This window comes from Acanthaster planci, linkage group LG03 (assembly GCF_054643075.1).
Source record: "Acanthaster planci isolate LZ-2023a linkage group LG03, COTS_SCS, whole genome shotgun sequence".
NCBI classification, from domain to species: Eukaryota; Metazoa; Echinodermata; class Asteroidea; order Valvatida; family Acanthasteridae; genus Acanthaster; species Acanthaster planci.
The window spans coordinates 25871404-25888909 of NC_141779.1; the positions used below are offsets into that span (position 1 = coordinate 25871404).

The 17506-nt window shown below is 43.5% G+C and overlaps 2 protein-coding genes across 4 annotated transcripts in view; one reads left to right on the plus strand and one right to left on the minus strand.

Annotated features, from left to right (window-relative positions):
* Positions 1-1746: 1746 nt before the first annotated feature.
* Positions 1747-5821, minus strand: LOC110981055 (uncharacterized). Of its 2 annotated transcripts, none has more exons than XM_022238231.2 (2): positions 5674-5821; positions 1747-4427 (listed from the first exon to the last, which is right to left on the minus strand). In XM_022238231.2, exons 1-2 carry the CDS (start codon positions 5706-5708, stop codon positions 3722-3724), a joined length of 741 nt encoding a protein of 246 aa, XP_022093923.1. In that variant the 5' UTR covers positions 5709-5821; the 3' UTR covers positions 1747-3721. The 2 variants fall into 2 exon arrangements, with proteins under 2 accessions (XP_022093923.1, XP_022093924.1); XM_022238232.2 differs by having other exon boundaries at positions 5579-5821.
* Positions 5822-5924: 103 nt separating this feature from the next.
* Positions 5925-17506, plus strand: part of man2c1 (mannosidase alpha class 2C member 1) — a 33132-nt gene continuing 21550 nt past the window's right edge. For both annotated transcript variants that reach the window (XM_022238315.2, XM_087134567.1), the window contains exon 1: positions 5925-6395. In XM_022238315.2, the coding sequence (XP_022094007.2) occupies positions 6295-6395 (101 nt within the window). In that variant the 5' untranslated portion in view covers positions 5925-6294. The remainder of the gene's footprint in view (positions 6396-17506) is intronic.

Below are 17506 nucleotides of genomic sequence, written 5' to 3' on the forward strand. Positions count from 1 at the left end.
ACCTCAAAAGCATTCTATCCTACAGCTTTGGACTAGTCTCATGTCCGCTAGTTTGCTCTTATGGAACCTTGGCCAAGATGAATCAGGCTAAACTAATCAACCTGATTGAAAAATAATGGCCCGACATCCATGGTAAAGTACCAAATGGTGCAGTTCTAATCTTTGATGGCATGGCATGGCATTTATTCACGGTTTCCCAGTCTCCCAACTTCCAGAACTATGGGAGAATTTGCCTTAGTATTTCTTGCTCATATAAGCAGCTTTATAATGAGAAGACTATCCACCAGGGTTGATGTTGTATTTGATCAGCATTCAGAGACTTCAATAAAGGCTGTGGAACAACATCGACGAATGGGAGAACGAATGGAAATCCGGTAACGAATATGTAAGCTAGAACAGAACACACCAAACGGTGGAAAGATTTCTTGACTGTTGGCCAAAATACAGACTTGGTCGAGTTCCTGTTCATGCAGTGGTAGGCTGAAGCAGCAGAATGTGGTTGTATCGAGTTTATGATGGCACATGGCAACAAATGTCACACCCACACTGAAGGGACAGGAAAGAACTACCAGAATTACATTCAGATCATCTTCATTCATAGGGTTACATGTCTTCACAGGTGCCGATTCAACCAGTGCATTTTTGAAAAAGGAAAGGCCAGGTCTTTTCAACTTCTTGAATCAAGCACTGCATATCAAGATGTTTTTCTTCAACTTGGATTAACCCGACATGAAAAGTGGCTGAAGGTTTGGAGTGCTTTGTTTGTGAGCTGTAGAGTACAAGTCTTTCTTCAGTTAATGAGGCCAGATACAGCCTTTTCTGCTCAGGCGGCATTCTGCGATCAAAGATTGCCCCCAACGCACAATGTGCAACACTCAAAAAGGGGCCCACTATCAGGTTGTAGTGAATGGGAAGGCACTCACTCCAGTTATTCATGCACCAAGCCCAAATGATCACAATCGGATTGAAACTGGATGACTCAAGATTATGCTCCTTCAGAGTTGTTGAAAATTGCATCCTGCAGATGCAAAAAGACCAAGTGTGGAACTGAACAGTGTTCTTGTCGCTCTTGTAATGTCTGAGCTCTGTTCTTGTGAGGGCTGCGAAAATGTGGCCAACACTGACATGGAATTGCAAACCATGTACATGTATTATTACAGTGACAGTGACTTGTCAGACGTTGATGATTAGAGCTTGGATTTCAATAGTGAAGACATTTTCACCTCTGACCACAATTTTACATGTACATGTACCAGTTTTCAGATTCTATATTTGTCTACAAGTTTATTCACAGGTATTAACATTACATGTAAATACGTCCCTGACAAGATCTAAGAAGTTGTTATCTGTAAATGAAGCCTTCAAGGTCCTAACATGTATGTTATGTATTTTCGTACTGGAGCCAATTGTCCCGTGAAATATAGTATGTTATAAAGTTGACAGGTGAAATTTGAGTCTGCTCTGACACTGCTAACTCCTTGTTGTATCCATACAAAATATATTTGAAACGTGGTAACTTGTGATGAAACTAAAATTGATTCCATCTTTGCTCATTTTAATATGTTTAACCTGTATTTCACAACCCGAATCCTTACGTTTTTAATACACCAGGATTTAATTTACTGTCGTTCAGGCTTATGTACTAAGCTTTTGTAGTCAACTGCACTTCTGGTTTCTTAAAGAACCTGTGAAACTGTTTTAAATACAATAATCGTATAAAGTAAGAGGATGAAATTTTAGTCTAAATAGGTCATGCAGAAGAGTCATTGTTGTTCATCGCCATGCAAAATGTAACTGGTACATGTACATCCATTGCTTTTAATATCTGTGAAATTCAGGTGAAGTCCATAAACTTCACAACAGCATTCATAGATTTTCTTTTATGTTCATGTAAGTGTACCAGGGGCAGATCCACAGGGGATGTGGGGGCACACGTACCCCCCCTTCTCCAAAACAATTACTAAAAACTTAAACTAACTAAAAAGAGGAAAAATGGGGAGGGAGAAGATAAAAGTGGGGTTCATACTATACTACGGGGTTCATGTATACTGCCTGAAATTGCACTGCTGCAGAGCACCTCAGCCCACAATTTCCGGAGGGGCCGGCATGCTGTTAGGGTTTCGTGCTTGCAGGTGTTTCACCATTGCTGCCTTAGATCATGCCCCCTTTCAGGAAATCCTGCACCAGGCCCCCAGCCATTCAAAAAATCCTGGATCCGTCCCTGTGCACTCGAGATGTAGTCAACTCTTCGTTTGGTCATTAAAACCAGAGATCTCACAAATCTATGTAAAGCTTTAAAATTGTATGATGACATTATCCATACAAAAGGCAACCGGTACATGCATGTATTAATTTGTTTGAAATTCAGGTCAAGTCCGTCATTGAACGTACAGTAACTGTACTTCCAAAAATGATCCTTAACACTTTTCTAACATGCCCAGTTGCAATATGCTTTCTCTTATGCTCATTAATGTGTCAAGGTTTTGCATTCTAATCGCAATTTGCATGAAAGTACAGAATTTTAACTCGTTAAACAGTGTGAAATACAGTGTAATGTTATAAGGGTGCACCGTTAATTTTGATCCTGCTTTGATGAAACTTGGAGGATAAAACAAGTCTATTGATAAGAATTTTAATTTAGGAATTAATGCAAGGTATACAAACCATTGCATTGATTCATAAAATCATTATTAAAGTTGTTTGACACACCGTGGTACAATATCTTTTCCTTTTACATTTAGGTGCCCAATGTTAACAGTCAAATTTAAATTTGGTTACACAAACCATGACAACATGACTTGATTTTGTTTACTTCAGATGCCCGTTGTCTTAAGTGCAAACATGACAAATGTGAAGACTTTTTAAAATCTATCACATTCTTTGTATTTTTCTTTAAAGCAAGCAGATTTGATATAATAGGATGGTTGGAAATAAAAACTTTATATTTCTGAAACATATCCATAAACTGTAAGTTTTGCAATTAGGCCTACATGTTTGTTGCCAGTTATTTTCCTAAATGAAGTTTTAGTGTGGTTCCAGGACATAAAGACTCCCAGACAACTCTTTATACAATCGAAGGGCAATAGTCAGATACATCAGGTCGGGTAACCAGAGTAGCATTGTTTTGACTGGTGTATACAATATGCGTAATGATGCATGCAGAAACTGGCATATTCTCAAGGCAAATTTCACCCTTTTGTACCCTTTTGTCGCAATGATAACATTCACCACTGGACTCCCCTCATTTAAAATTAAAAATTAATCTGTAAGCTAGTTTTGTGTAGTTCCAAGTCGGGTGCCACAAAAACCATTTTCTGAGTGGAATTTTGGGCGCGTTTCACGGCCAAACACCTGCTCATGGAAGAGATAGGTAACATGGTGTCTCTGCAAACCACATTACCGGTATCAATGGGCTTGTTACATGTACATGTACCAGGGTACATTGCTCATATACATGTACATGTATGAAGACAAAAGCTACCCGGACAAACACTGTTCATCACAAATTGGTCCTAAAATTCCCAACAAAAGAACTCCTCCCCATAAGTTTAACACATGTTTAAGTGTATATGTACTCAAGTTAGGAAGTTTTTTTATCAAAGCAAATGCTTTGTTGGAAAGTGTTGCCCTTTCATAAACATGTTTTCTATTCCAAAGAATTGGGCAAAATAAAAAATCCAAAGACCTTTTTCATTATTGCTCATCTGAAGGCTTTCTGAAGTTAAAGTTTGCTGCGTGTTGTATCTTTCACCACTGCAATTTTCTCAAGGGCTGCTCTGAAATTATCTGGTAATGGTACAGGTTTGTTTGAATCAGTATCCACAAAAACATGCACACACTGCCCAACAGCACAAGCAGTGGATGAGTGTTTTGTCAATATCACTTGATCTGTCTGAGAACTTATACCACACTTGCTGAGATGTGGATGATCATCTGATGCTTGCTCAGAGAGTTCTGGGAAAATAGCAACAGTGTAATGCACACTGGATCGGCCAATATGGGAAATGTACAGTCCTGCTAGAACAACCTCGGGGAAGCTTATTGGGGTCCTGTAGATACACTTTGTGTCAACCATATAGCCCACTATGTTGGACGTTTTGAGATCTGTATTCAGACCACAACATTTGATGAGATAATGGTTGATGATGGTGTCAAAATAGGAATAGTAAATCACATTGTTGACATGTCCATACTGATCATTGTCGGACCATCTCGTCTGTATGGCTAAGAAATGTTTGTAGTGGTCACGTTGCCAGGGCAACTCATCTTTCTTTGACACTGCATGGCATTTTCTCTGAGTAATACCACAGGTAACACAGAGGATAGATGGGTATTGTTTGAACCCTGTAATCAGGTGATGTTTCAAGACTTTCAGCATGTTGATGGGCAGAATGTAAGCTGTGTCACGCCAGTAGAAAACTGGATATCTGCAGGAATAGAAAAATATATTTAAAACATAAGTTCAGGATGCCCAGCGTGCACTTTTGAAATATGCGTGTGATTGACTTTACATTTTTTTTATCCTGAATAGCCAGTCAGTGTCATTTTTGTATCCTACACAACCAAGGGCAAGTGAAGGAACGTGCACGAAGCCATGGAGTCAAAGTTGGGTGCTTCCTATTTTCTGTTCATGCACACATATACCCGTTGAACAGCCAGGATGAAGTTGCACAACAGTCTGGTAGAATCTTGCATGGCACTGGTTGAAAGTTGTGTTCGATTGTGGGTGTAAAGTAAATGTACTTGCTGCTGCTGGCAGGCCGGTCGACAGTCCAATACGAACAGTCACATAATCATGGGGGCTAAGTTTAAAAGACTTGGGAACATTCACTTTTTGGGGGCTGAGTTTGTTTTGGGTGGATAATTAAAAAATTCATTGGTTATCCCACTAAAAATTGAAAATCAAATCTGAAGGACCAAACAACACACTGTTTTATGTTTGAGAGGCCTCAGGGACTTCAGTTGCCTGCCCTGGGGCTCCAAACTTTGTTGATTTTATACTATTTTTAAAGGAGCTTGAATTGATTCAGTGCATGTGTACCTTCACATGAATACAAACAGGAATCAGGGGAGCAGACAAATAGTACATTAATTTTGGATTTTTTTTTTTGCCCAGCCCGACGTGTATTTTAACACTGTATGCTCAGTGTATGCCCCCGAACGCTTGTGAAAAAAAAAACACAAGCATACTCGGGCGGGACTCGAACCCACGACCCCCTGCTTGCTACTAGTGCAGATGTCTTAACAACTCAACCACCGAGCTTGCCGGTGTCAGCTGACTGGTTCAAATCAGATGTAGCAGCGGGTACCGCAAACAAATATTTCAAGGATGGATTTGTGCCGGGAAGAAGCACTGAGCATACAGTGTTAAAATACACGTCACGCAGGGAAAAAAAATCCAATATTAATTTACAAATCCATCCTTGAACTGTTGAAACAGACGTGACAGATCACACGATCATTCTTCAACTTCAAATGTGATAGGGCCTATATCATGTATCACACTTAGGGCCTAGGCCTAATTTATGCTAGGCCCTAGGCGCCTAGGGCCTAAAATAGGCCTACAAGTACAACTTACAAGTACGTAGTGCTGATTTCCCACGAGCAAATGACGAGAACTTAGAAGCGATGCATATTCCCAGCAAAACAACTTTCACGCAATGAATCACCTACATGTATCTTTGTAGATTAAGTGGGTCCAACTTCATGCAGTTAACCAAAACGGGGCTACCGCTTATCAAAAGTTAAGCGTCGACACGGCGCCAGCACGCATGCATGCCAACACGATCAAGACCAATGATTGTGTAGCGCCGCCCAATCTTTGATCAAGACTCCTAATCACGATCGGACTCTTGAGGGCGATATTATCAACTGCCAAACCAAAAATTCGCTCTGTGGGTAGTCTTGGTTAAAACGTTGCTGTGTTCTTTATACGCACGAACCGCAAACAAGCCACCCCATTACCCAGCGCGACTGGCGAGGCTAGAAACGCACGAACTCGTACATATACAGTACATGTTCTGTACATGTGCATGCGTTTCAGAACGTGTAAATTTGACCTGCGAAATAAAAAATGAAATGAAATGATAGAGCATGGAGAAATGGATAGAGTAACTCATCCATCTTGAACGTACTGTACATGTGCAGCCCTCACATACATGTATCAACAAACAACAACGTCTTGACAAAGACTACTTAGTGGGCGGAACGGAACATTTAGTACAACGCGCATGCGCTGACTGACTGAAATGTTGAGTTATCACACAACATGCATGACAGGTGACAAGGACAGAAATGAATGGATCACTGGTTTTGAAGAATAAACGTTGCACTTTGGAGAGAGCAGAGAAGTTCATATCAGATACCTACTTTACGGATGTGAATTTAAGAGGAAGGTTTGTCAGTTTGTTTTTTGTGTTTGTTCCAATTTTCAGGAGCCCAGCTACATGAGCTACATCATGTAGGCCCTGCCTGCATGTATGGTAGGAACGTGAACTCGGATGGGTTACTCTATTCTTTCATTTCATGTATTATTTCACAGGTCAAATTTACAGTGAATAAAACAAATTAAGTAAAACAAATATTACATACAGTAAAGCCATAAAAAGACAAAGTTTAAATATAGGCTTAGCATCAAACCAAGTTATAAAAAGACTAAGACCCAAACACCAAAATACATGTAGGCCCTAGGCCTATGATCATGATGTAGTTGCATGCCCCTGCAGGATTACTAAAAAGTGAACTAAATCACTATCAAGTAGTTCTCCCATAGCATGACTAAAAGTCCTAAATTGCAAAATTACATTTTAGCAGACTCACTTTAAAACACATAATCTCAAGAGCGAAGAGAATAACCCTACAGAGTATTACAAAATCCTTGAGTTTATGTGACAATTTTATGTATTGCTCCATATTTACAAGAGGAAGGAAGACACCCCGATGGTAACTAAAAATCTAAGAACAAAACAAAACTCCCACAAAACAAACTCACAGTCGACAAGAAACAGGTGACCCTACAGATGAAGAAACACAACCTCCGAGACATACAAGTAGTAGAAACAAAACAGGACAAAAAAGTAAGACAAAGGGAAGGACAACAAACTAACAGACAAACGGTCCACCCACCCACACCAGACAGACAGAGGATAAACAACCCAACAGACAAACATATAGAGGAAGAAATGACCAAGTAAACAACCAACGGCCACACAAACATACAAACACAAACCCCAGGTAATATAAACAAGCAGTTATTAAAAGAAAACAAGCAGTTATAAAAAAAAACGGGATTAAGAAAAAAAACAAACAGAGTTCAGGAAAAAAGTTAAGCGAAATTCCATCTGTATAAGGGCTCAAGATGGCATGTAGTTCACACCTGTAGTCGGCCAGTGTACCCTCAGTTTGGCAATGAAAGTGTTGAGACCAAAGATCAGGCTGTCTACAATGCCTGTCAGGGTATCCCACAAATGGGCGAATCTGATGAAAAGTGACTCGTGAAAAGCTATAGTTCTGGAATAATTTAGTTTAGTTTTATCGCATAGGCTAGTTATCACATTTCCTGACCGAAATAAAGATCGCTTGCTCGCCTTCCTGAATTATCCTATCCTTCTTGTGGTTTCTAAATTCTTACTTTTTAACTTAATTCATAAAATTTTGTTTGAAGTTAAATTTATTTTCCTCTATGAGTATGATAGTAGTCATAGCTCAGAAAATCCATATACATGTAGTATTACTGGTAGGCCAAAAAATAAAAATACTCGGTCTCCAGTCAGACCGAAGTTCCAGAATTGATGCAGCGATGTGGTTTTTTTTTGGGGGGGGCACTTTTTAAGACTGGCAACGGACAAGGAAATAAGGGGCATATTTTATTATTTAATCAAAGAGCAAAGGCTAGTTGTAGCGCGTCGCACACCATGCTACCATTGTTGTTGATCAGCTGGCTGCAACTTTGTAACCTACCCATGAACCCATGGTCTACTGTTTATGTTCAACATCAACATTATGCAGTCATAACAGATCTATCAGTAATATCACCAGGTATGAGCTACCCATGAATTAGTCTGGTTCCTTGAACAAGTTGCCCTGCTGACTTGTGGACTTGTTGCCGGGAGTCAGTCCACTCATGAACATTTAGGTGGTGCAGAAATAAAGGGGAATGCTGTTTTGAAAATGTTGAGGAAAAATTGAGGAAAAAAATATTGACACGCACGTTCAAATTGATGCGCACGCTGACCAGAGATCGACTTTTTTGGGGTCTAATTGCGGTATCCAAAATGGTTTCTATGATGGCCTTTAAAGCACTTTGTTTATGAATAAATAAAGATAAAAAGAATGATTCTGTTTTTAGAGAAAACAAAATAGCCTCATTTGAATGTTTTAATGTTCCAGTTTACCTGTATTTGACTCCATTTTTCTAGTCTCCTTAGAGATGCCAAACACGGAGGGAATGAGATGGGAACAATTGCACTGTTTAACGCTTGTTAATCAGGAAAGGAATGACTTCATTTTTTTTCCACCAGAACTTGTTAACCCCAATCTTATATGTACACGTAGCAACAACTTTGACATACATCTTATTACTTAAATTGGTGTTTTGCTGAAGGAATAATAAATATGTGGGTATTGTACTGTAAATGTCATTTTATTTTGTTAAAAATGTCTTCTTTCTGAGTTCTGATTCTCCAAGAGTTGTAACCATCTCATTAGACCTGAACCATTTTATTCCAAATTTATTTTAGAAAGTGTAAATATCCATTGCAAATTCTTCAAATTACGACAATAATACCGACATAGTTATTCGCTAATTACCCTGGACACAAAGGGTAAAAGTACGACTGATACAAGTCTATTGTAATGGAGGTTGGAGGCATGTTTTATGCACTCAAAACGTTTTTTTTCAGTGCAGAAGCCTTTATTTTGAGTTCGAAAAACACTGGGAATTTTTCCAGTTAAAATATGCCTTTAGACACCTTTGGCCATTTCAAAATTGACTTATTGGAACCCAGTAACAGATATCCAAGGGCAGGGTGGCGTTGGCAATAACGGTGAAAAAGATAGACGGTAGGTAATGAGATACACGGTCAAGGAGAATTAACAACTTTTGGAAAAATCGCATCTTTTATTAAAAATTATCAAAACTTATGGAAACATGCAAAATTTTTCCCTCTGTTTTTACTAAATCTTATCCTCGGGCCATAAATTATTGATTACCTGGGCTAATATTGCCGATTGGGAACTCACTGGCAAAATTCAAAATTTGCGATACCATGATAATTAATAGAGCTACTGCGATAGTATGGGAGCCACATTCCGTGTGACTTGTTGCACTGCCACTTTTTATGGGTTCGTAACGCTTTGGGTTTTTGAATGCAGCCCAGTTTTGTCATAATATCAAAAATGTTAAAAAATTTCACTTGCATATGGTAGTGTTGGCACCCACCGGCCGGTAGAGGGCACCAGCACGGAACCACTACAGAGCCGTGCCTTGGAGCCCCTGCTGGTTGACCCGGAGACCCGTTGCCTACTGCACCGGCACAATAGGTTTGGTTACAAGGTTTTGGGTGGCGTTACCATGGAGAAAAGGAAAGGTCATGCTTGTGAAGGAAAGGATGGTGGTGTATGAAATAAACGGTGAAAATGCCCCGAGAAACTAAAAACCTGTATGGCATCAGTTTTGTCAGGTGTATAAAAGAACATTGGTGGCAGCGGCGGCACGCCTGATGAGAAAGAAAAAGGTGAATTTTTTAGGGAAAATTTTGCTGTTGATCCAGCCATGAATATTCTGAACTACGTTAAGTCGGCATCTAACTCGCCACATGGCGAGGATGTGGGTTGTATTGGGGCCTCGTAGTCTATAGGACAGCCTGGGGCAATTCCTAGTTAACCAATTTGACAATCGATGAGCTTGAATCCTTTTTCAAAGACAATTTGGGAACAGTTGGCACTGAGGGAGGCGTTTACGGGGGTAGGATGGTAGGAGTTGAGCAGCGCAAAAAGTAATCTTATATTCTATGCTTTGTCCCCGTTAACACTTCACATGCCAGTACCCCTTGGGAACTGCCCTGTGCTGTGGTCAACAGCGCGACAGACAATATAACCCATTTGGAGCACTGTGGAGTAGTGCCTGTCGATGCAGCTGTGGCGAGACTTGGTGCGAGAACAAAATTTGCCTTAGTGCACTCAGTGCTGGTAGAAATTCCGTTGGGGAACTGCCCCTTGCGTTGGCTGGCAGCGCGACAAGCAGTCTTGGGCACAGTTGAGTTGTGCCTGTTGATGGAGTGGGGACAGGATTTGGTACGGGGACACCCCACAAATTTTGTCTTAGTATGCCTAGTGCTAATCCTTTCGGGAACTGCCCTATGTTGATGACAATGTCGTGGCGGACACAACATTCCATTCGGAACATAGTCGAGCTGTACCTGTCAAGGAAGCAGGGGCAGGGCTTCAACTGGAGACACGTTTCACCAAAAAAGTGCAAGCGAGACTCCCCGGAGTATCACCCCATGTTGCAGGCAGAACTGCAACAGTAGCTCAGTTCCACCCGGAGCATTGCCAAGATGCACCTGTCAAGGCGGCTTGGGAGGGGTTCTACATTGAGACACCCATGGGTGCCAGCCAGTTTACCCGGATAAAGCGAGGGGAGCCATTGGTGCTGATCCTTACACAAGTCAGTGGGGCCCAACGGCACCTCCCACAAGCCAATGGGGCCCAACGGCTCCTCGCACAAGTTAATGGTGCGGAGCCGCCAGAGCTGCTCCGTACACAAATCAATGGGGCCAAACGGCGCCTCACACAAATCAATGGTGCAGAACAGCTCTGTCAGAGTCAATGGTTCGGGCTTCAGCGCTGCCTTGGCTGCATGTCAAGGGTGCACATGCAACTGCCTTGTACTGAAGTCATTAGGGCTGTACCACCTCTGCTGGCCTGCACCTGTGCTAGAGGGGCGTAGCTGACAATCGTGTAACAGGTCACCTCAGAAGCTTTTGGAGACAAAAGGTCAGAGACCATTGATGCGTCCAAATAAGTTCGACAGGAGCATGTCATACTCCCACTACCTAATCCACTTTGAGAGTGTTGGATCGATCCACCATTTTAGGGAGGTGGACAAAGCAATATTCCTAGCATTCCGAGGGGCACGGTCCAAGAAGCTTTAGCAGATATGACACCGGGGCAGGAAAGGACTATTCCTCTATTGTTGAGGACTTCGAGCAGCAGTTCAGGGTGGCAGCACAGGTTCCCCTACATCGGGCTCAACTGCTGACGCGTAGAAGTGGCCACGACTTGCCCTTAAGTAGTCTGGGACAATCCATTCGTTGTCTAATTGCAAAGTGCTACCTGAAACTACCAGCGCATGCTCACGAAAGTTGATGGTGGAAGCTTTTCTTAATGCCCTAGGGCATGATCAGTTGCAGGGACACATTTTTTTGAGGAGAGCGACCAAACTGACCAAAGCCATCACCCTTGCAACTGAAGTGGAGGCTTTCCTTGAGTCTCAGATGCATAGCTGGAAGGGAAAACCAGGAACCAGGGACATCAGAACAGTGGCCCAGCCCGTTCCAATTTCAGCCGAGAGACAGGGGCTGCCGACTGGGGATGGAGTTGCATTAGGCTCCTGGCCTAGGGTGGAATGCTTTTGCTGTCATAAGCTGGGGCACGCATCAAACAAAATTGTCCCCATCAGAGGTGGAGGCCGACCTCTGACTGTCAAGGAGAACCAAAGGAGGCGTCCGCAAGACATCGTTCTCCAGCTGGGAGGTGTACCGCTCTCCCAAAACCAGCCTCAATGGGAACAACTCGGGGGAAACTACGTGACAGGTAAAGTAGCCTGGAAGCTGGTGCATTTCCTCTTTTGATACCGAAACAGCAGTGAGTTTGATTTTGAAGCGGGTCTTCAATGCCTTGCCCCAGGTGGAGAAATAAAGACTTTGAGAATGGCAGATGGCAGCTCCATGCTAGCCAAAAGTTTGGCCAACTTTGCGCTGCAGGTTGGGGAGCAGCTCATGAATCATACCTGCACTATAGCCAACATCAAACCAGAGGTGATTGTAGGCATTGATTTCCTGTCCAAATACCACTGTGGCGGTGGGGCGACAACATAGTCATCATCAACGGGAAGACAGTTCCCTAGAAGGGTGCAAGCATCAACCTATGGTGGCAAGGGTGCAGGTGACAGAGAACATGGTGATGCCAGCCGGACAGGAGGCTTTTATTCCAGGGACCATCAAGACTGCTCAGCCGAAGGCGATGGGGGTGGTTCATCCCTACTTGGAAACAACCGACAGTTGTCAAGTTGCGGTTGCCACCAGTTTGTGGTTGACACAAAAAATGGACCTGTGCCGGTGAGGGCTACAAGCCAACAGGAAAGTTGCCCGAGAGGAAGTGCCATCTCATGTGCAAGACCTCTAAGACCGAGGAGCTGTGGAGTGCTCCAGGCTGGTAGAGCTTCTAGTTTTCGGAGGTGTTCACTGGCCCAGATGGCAAGTTTGGTTGGACAAATTTGAACCAGCATAAATTCAATACGGGAATGGCGACTCCTACACGACAACCACCGTGGAGATTGCAGCTCCATAAACAGCGGGAGGCAGAGGAGCAGGTAGACCAAATGTTGCTGGAGGGTGTAGTAGTGCCATCTAGTAGTCCATGGTCCTCGCAGTGGTGCTCGTCAGGAAGGACAGCTGTTCATTTTTGTGTGGACAGCCGGAAGGTCAAGAAGGTGACACTGAAGGATGCTTACTCCATTCCCGGGATTGAGGACAAACTGCATGCCTTGAGCAGATCAAGGTGGTTTAGTATGCTTGACTTGGCAGGTCGGCATGGACAAGGAGGACTGGGAGAAGACAACTTTTGGAATGCAGAATGGGTTGTACCAGCTCACTGTGATGCCTTCCAGACTCTGCAATGCCCCAGCGACCTTCGAGCGCCTGATGGAACGGGTGCTGAGGGGCAGCAATGGGAGATTGCAGTTGTCTACTTTGACGACGTCATAGTTTGGGGAGCTGACTTCGAGGAGCACTACCAGAGACTGGCCGCTGTGCTGGAGCAGTTCCAAGAGACTGGTTTGAGACTCAAGCTGAAGAAGTGTGACCTTTTCAAGACTGAAGTGTCCTTTCGGGGTCATGTGGTGTCAGCCAAGGGGGTAAGAACAGACCCAGAGAAGGTTGCTGTTGTCAGAAACTGGCCGCGACCAGTGAACCTCACACAAGGGCATAGTTTCCTGGGTCTTGCATCCTGTTGGTACTTTATCACAGACTTTACTGCAATCGCTTGTCTTCTTCACGCCCCCACCAAGAGTGAGAAGGCTTTCACCCAGTAAGTTGACTGTCAGTCAGCATTCAATCACCTCAAAGATGCACTGGCTACAGCACTGATGTTGCATTACCCTGGCGTGGAACACCACTACATTCTGGACACAAATGCCAGCCGTTGCACCATCGGAGCAGTGTTGTCATATGAGGGGGACGATGGGGAAAGGTTGATTGCCTACTGCAGCCGTACCTTGTCAAAGGCCGAATGCAACTACTGTACGGAGTTGCTGGCCGTGGTTCACTTTGCCCATTACTTCAAGCACCATCTCCTCGGGAAACGGTTCCTACTAAGGACAGATCATGGGTCCCTATGGTGGCTATTAAACTTTTGCAAGCCTGAAGGACAAACTGCACAGTAGATCCAGAGATTGGGATGTTTTGAGTTAGATGTTGAGCATTGGGCGCGGAGGATGCACGCAAATGCCGATGCCATCTCCAGGATCCCATGTGGCCAGTGCAGGAGATCCAAGGAACTGGACCATTAATGCTACATTGGAGGAGTCTCTGCTGACCGGCAGGACCCATTGGCCAATGGCGAGTCTCACATTAGCAGGGAAGAGATGTTGTTGGGCACAGTTTGTAGCCCACATAAGGCCAGTAGGCCAGCCGAACTCTTTGAGACCTGGGACTGAGAGAGGTGAAAGAGGGAACAGCACAACGACCCCAAGCTGGGAATAATTGTGCAATGGCTCAATGATGGGGGCCCCAGACCCAGCTGATGAGATGCCTCCACACTGGAAGAGAACATTAAGTTCTGGTGGGATAAGTGGGAGACACTGAGACTGTTTCAAGGTGTCTTGCAGGTCAGATGGGAGCAGCCCAACAACCAACCACCGGCCTGAAAGATTGTGGTTCCACAAGTCAGAGTCACATACCTCTTGCACTTGGTCCATGACAACGAGACTTCGGGTCACGGGGAGGGGACGGTTGGAAAGCTTAGGGTGGCTTCTGTGTATTGGAAGGGGATGAGACACCAGGCAGGGGAATTGTGCTGGAAGTGCTATAAGTGTGGGTCCAAGAAGCCACCCCCACTGCCTCAGAAAGCTCACCTTCAACAATATCTGGTGGGGGCCCCGATGGAGCGCTTAGCGAACTAAGGCAGGGAATACAAGCATTATGGTTGTGGCTGACTACCTCACCAAGTGGGTTAAGGCCTTTCCGTTTCCTGACCAGGCTTCAGAGACCGTTGCCAGGGTGCTTGTCGAGGAGGTCATCCCACGCTTCGGTACCTCCTTTGAAGTTCGCACGGATTAGCGGAAGGAGTTGGAGGCAAACCTATATAAAGGCGTTTGAAAACTACTTGGCATCCACAAGACCCACACTACACTTTTCCACCCCCAGTCAGATCCTTTATGTGATGATGGCCTACCGTTCCTCACAGCACGGCAGCACTAAGCTCATGTCGAATATGCTGATGCTTGGCCGAGAGGTGGGACTTCCACTGGATCTGGTGGTAGGCCAGCTGGAAGAGCAAACAGAAGTGGCAGTATACGGGTATGTAGATGGGCTGTGGGCAAGGATCGAGGGTGCCCCTGAATTTGCCCTTCGCCATCTACAGAGGAGTTAAGTGTACCAGAAACATCACTACAACCACAAGGCGGCAGGGGCTGGGTATGAGCCCGGGTAGCCGGTGTGGTTGTACACTCAGCCAGAAATGTGGGTCGCTTGCCCAAGCTCCAATGCTGGTGGAAAGGCCTATTCTTGGTGTCAAAGAAGATTGATGACGTCACAAGATTCACATGTCCCCTCGGTCCTGAGCCAAAGTGGTCCACTACAACAGGCTGAAACCATACTTTGGCGACATGGAGGTGAGCTGATGGAAGCGAGTGGCATGGCAGCCTCAGCCGGAAAGGACCACGTTGCGACAGGAGGACCACTGTCAGCATTGGAACAAAAGGAGCCTTTGCCACCCAGCCCCTTACCGACACCTACCCTGGATGACCTACCAGATGATGGGGATAACTTGGTAAGTGGGGACTGTTTGCCAACAGCCCCAGGTGAACAAGAGATGTTACCGTCAGACATGCCAATGGAGGCTTCCTCAGATAGGCAGAGTGCTACAGGACTTGGACCTGCTGCCGCAACTAGTGAGGCCGAGATGGACTCGGCACCAGTTTGGGGCCAAGAAAAAACCTCTGAGGCCGGTGAAGCCTACCCCATAGACCCATTACCAGTGGCATCAGCACAATCAGTTTTCTTGGTTTTGGGCAATGTTGCCATGGAAAAAAGGATAGGTCATGCTTGTGAAGGAAAGGATGGTGGCGTATGAAATAAACGGTGAAAAATTCCATGAGAAACTAAAAAAAGCTAGGCATGTAACAGAACCAGAGATGGTCAGTGTTACAAATTCTCTTTAAATACATGTAGTAGGGGTGCATGCCACCACTGAGAGACATTCTTTAAACTCAGAGATGCGGCTTCATTGGGGACAAAATCAGTCCCTGGGAAGATGGAATGTTTTCCAAAACGGACTTTTTTTCAAGTGGGCTTGGGGACCTGCCATTGCCATAGGGTCTGAATTCAGCAGAAGAAAACACCCTATTCTAGGCTGCTGTTTTAAAAAATTCTACTGTTTACTTCTACTATTCCAGGATTACATGCAGAAGTCTGCAATGGAACATGGGTGGGAAAAACGGTAGTCATTACCTTTAGCACTCAGTTCATATAATCAGATAAAAAGGAAACAAAGTCCACTTTTTCAAACTACATGTAACAGATGTATTGACCTTGAGAGTCCATTCTTTAATCCTAATAGTGCTAGTTGAGGTAAATTTTGACAGTATCCAAGTAAGAAAACCCCAATTTCCTCACCCGAGTTTTGTGAAAGATGACTGCTAAGTCAGATCAAGCCATTTTGTTTCTCGTCTGGTTTCCCGATCCAGCCTTTGTGGATTTATAAAAACACTCCATCCAGGTCAAGGAACCAGACATCATTCGCTATTCATCTTTGTTCACAACTCTTTGGTGCAGTGTCACAGTACGGTACACAGCTGTTTTACCCCATAATTTTCCTCAAAAACCAACAGTCCTGTCCTCTTTTCTTCCTGGTATGAAAAGGGAGATCGTCGCCACCTTATCTAGATAAATTGTTTCGAAAAGGTAGACTTTATTTCCTTATTACAAGAACAGGGTGCTAAAGGTAATGATTACTGGAAAAAGACTGGATCAAAACAATTTTTCAAAATATCAATCCTTTTGTTACCAAGCAGTGTGGAGTCAATAATACTAAAAAGGAACCTGAAAGTAGCTTGAGCCAAGATGACCAAATGAAACGAAATACATGTAGTTGAGAGGATTGTGTGAAATGCAGAAATATAAATAAATGCAAACTACTGAACACACAGTAAATGGTAACAAGTAGAGAAGAAATTAGAAGTTTCTTAGCACAGATTTTATGGTCACAGTGCAGGACAAGATAAACTCCATTATAAAAATCGAAATGTCACTACAGGAAAGAATTTGCGATTTGCAAGGCCACCATAGAATAGTGGATCAGGTAAAAACACCTGCAAGAAGTGAATCGAAAGATTAAGTATCCGCATAAACCTATATGTGTAGACTTGCAACATACACAATTTGGTCCAAAAATTCACATGACAAATTCATATTACATTTCTGAATTTAACAGTGAACAAAGTTACTAATCATACCTTTAATTCAAGGAGTTTTACAAGCCTTGCATCTCAAGATGACAAAATGAACATTGTCAGCAAATTATGGTAACATTCGGTAGTGCTTGGCTATTGGATTTCAAGAGGTAGGCTGTGATTCCAGCCGACAGAACTCAACGTAACAAACGGAGATAACAAAATCTGGATTAAAGAAAAGTCTGTTCTTCAGGCATGGCTGTTGGTACAGGAATGAGCTCATACCCACATGTGTGTATTCTTATGGGAGAACCACACTCTAAATGGCAAAATAAGTTCTAAGAATCTCAATACATGTACAAAGGACAAATTGGAAATGCATACCCAAGGTACATGTCAAGAATGTGGCTGTACAGTGTAGAAAGTTCAGTACAATGAATTTCTTGACCAAAAAGTACCATACGTAACCTGTCAACCTCACCCAAGGGAAGGCTAGTTACACTTTACATACAGTAAATCAAATGATATGGTACAAAGTTTATATAAAATAATTTAGGAGGCCTATATGAATTGAGGAGATGGAGTAAAAATTGATAATAACATGTGGGTATAAAT

Coding starts and splice junctions, on each gene's coding strand:
- LOC110981055 (XM_022238231.2), bottom strand. CDS start 5,708: ATGAAGTTGGACCCACTTAATCTACAAAGATACAT. Junction 4,428..5,673: donor CTTAATCTACAAAGATACAT/GTAGGTGATTCA, acceptor CTATTCCTGCAG/ATATCCAGTTTTCTACTGGC.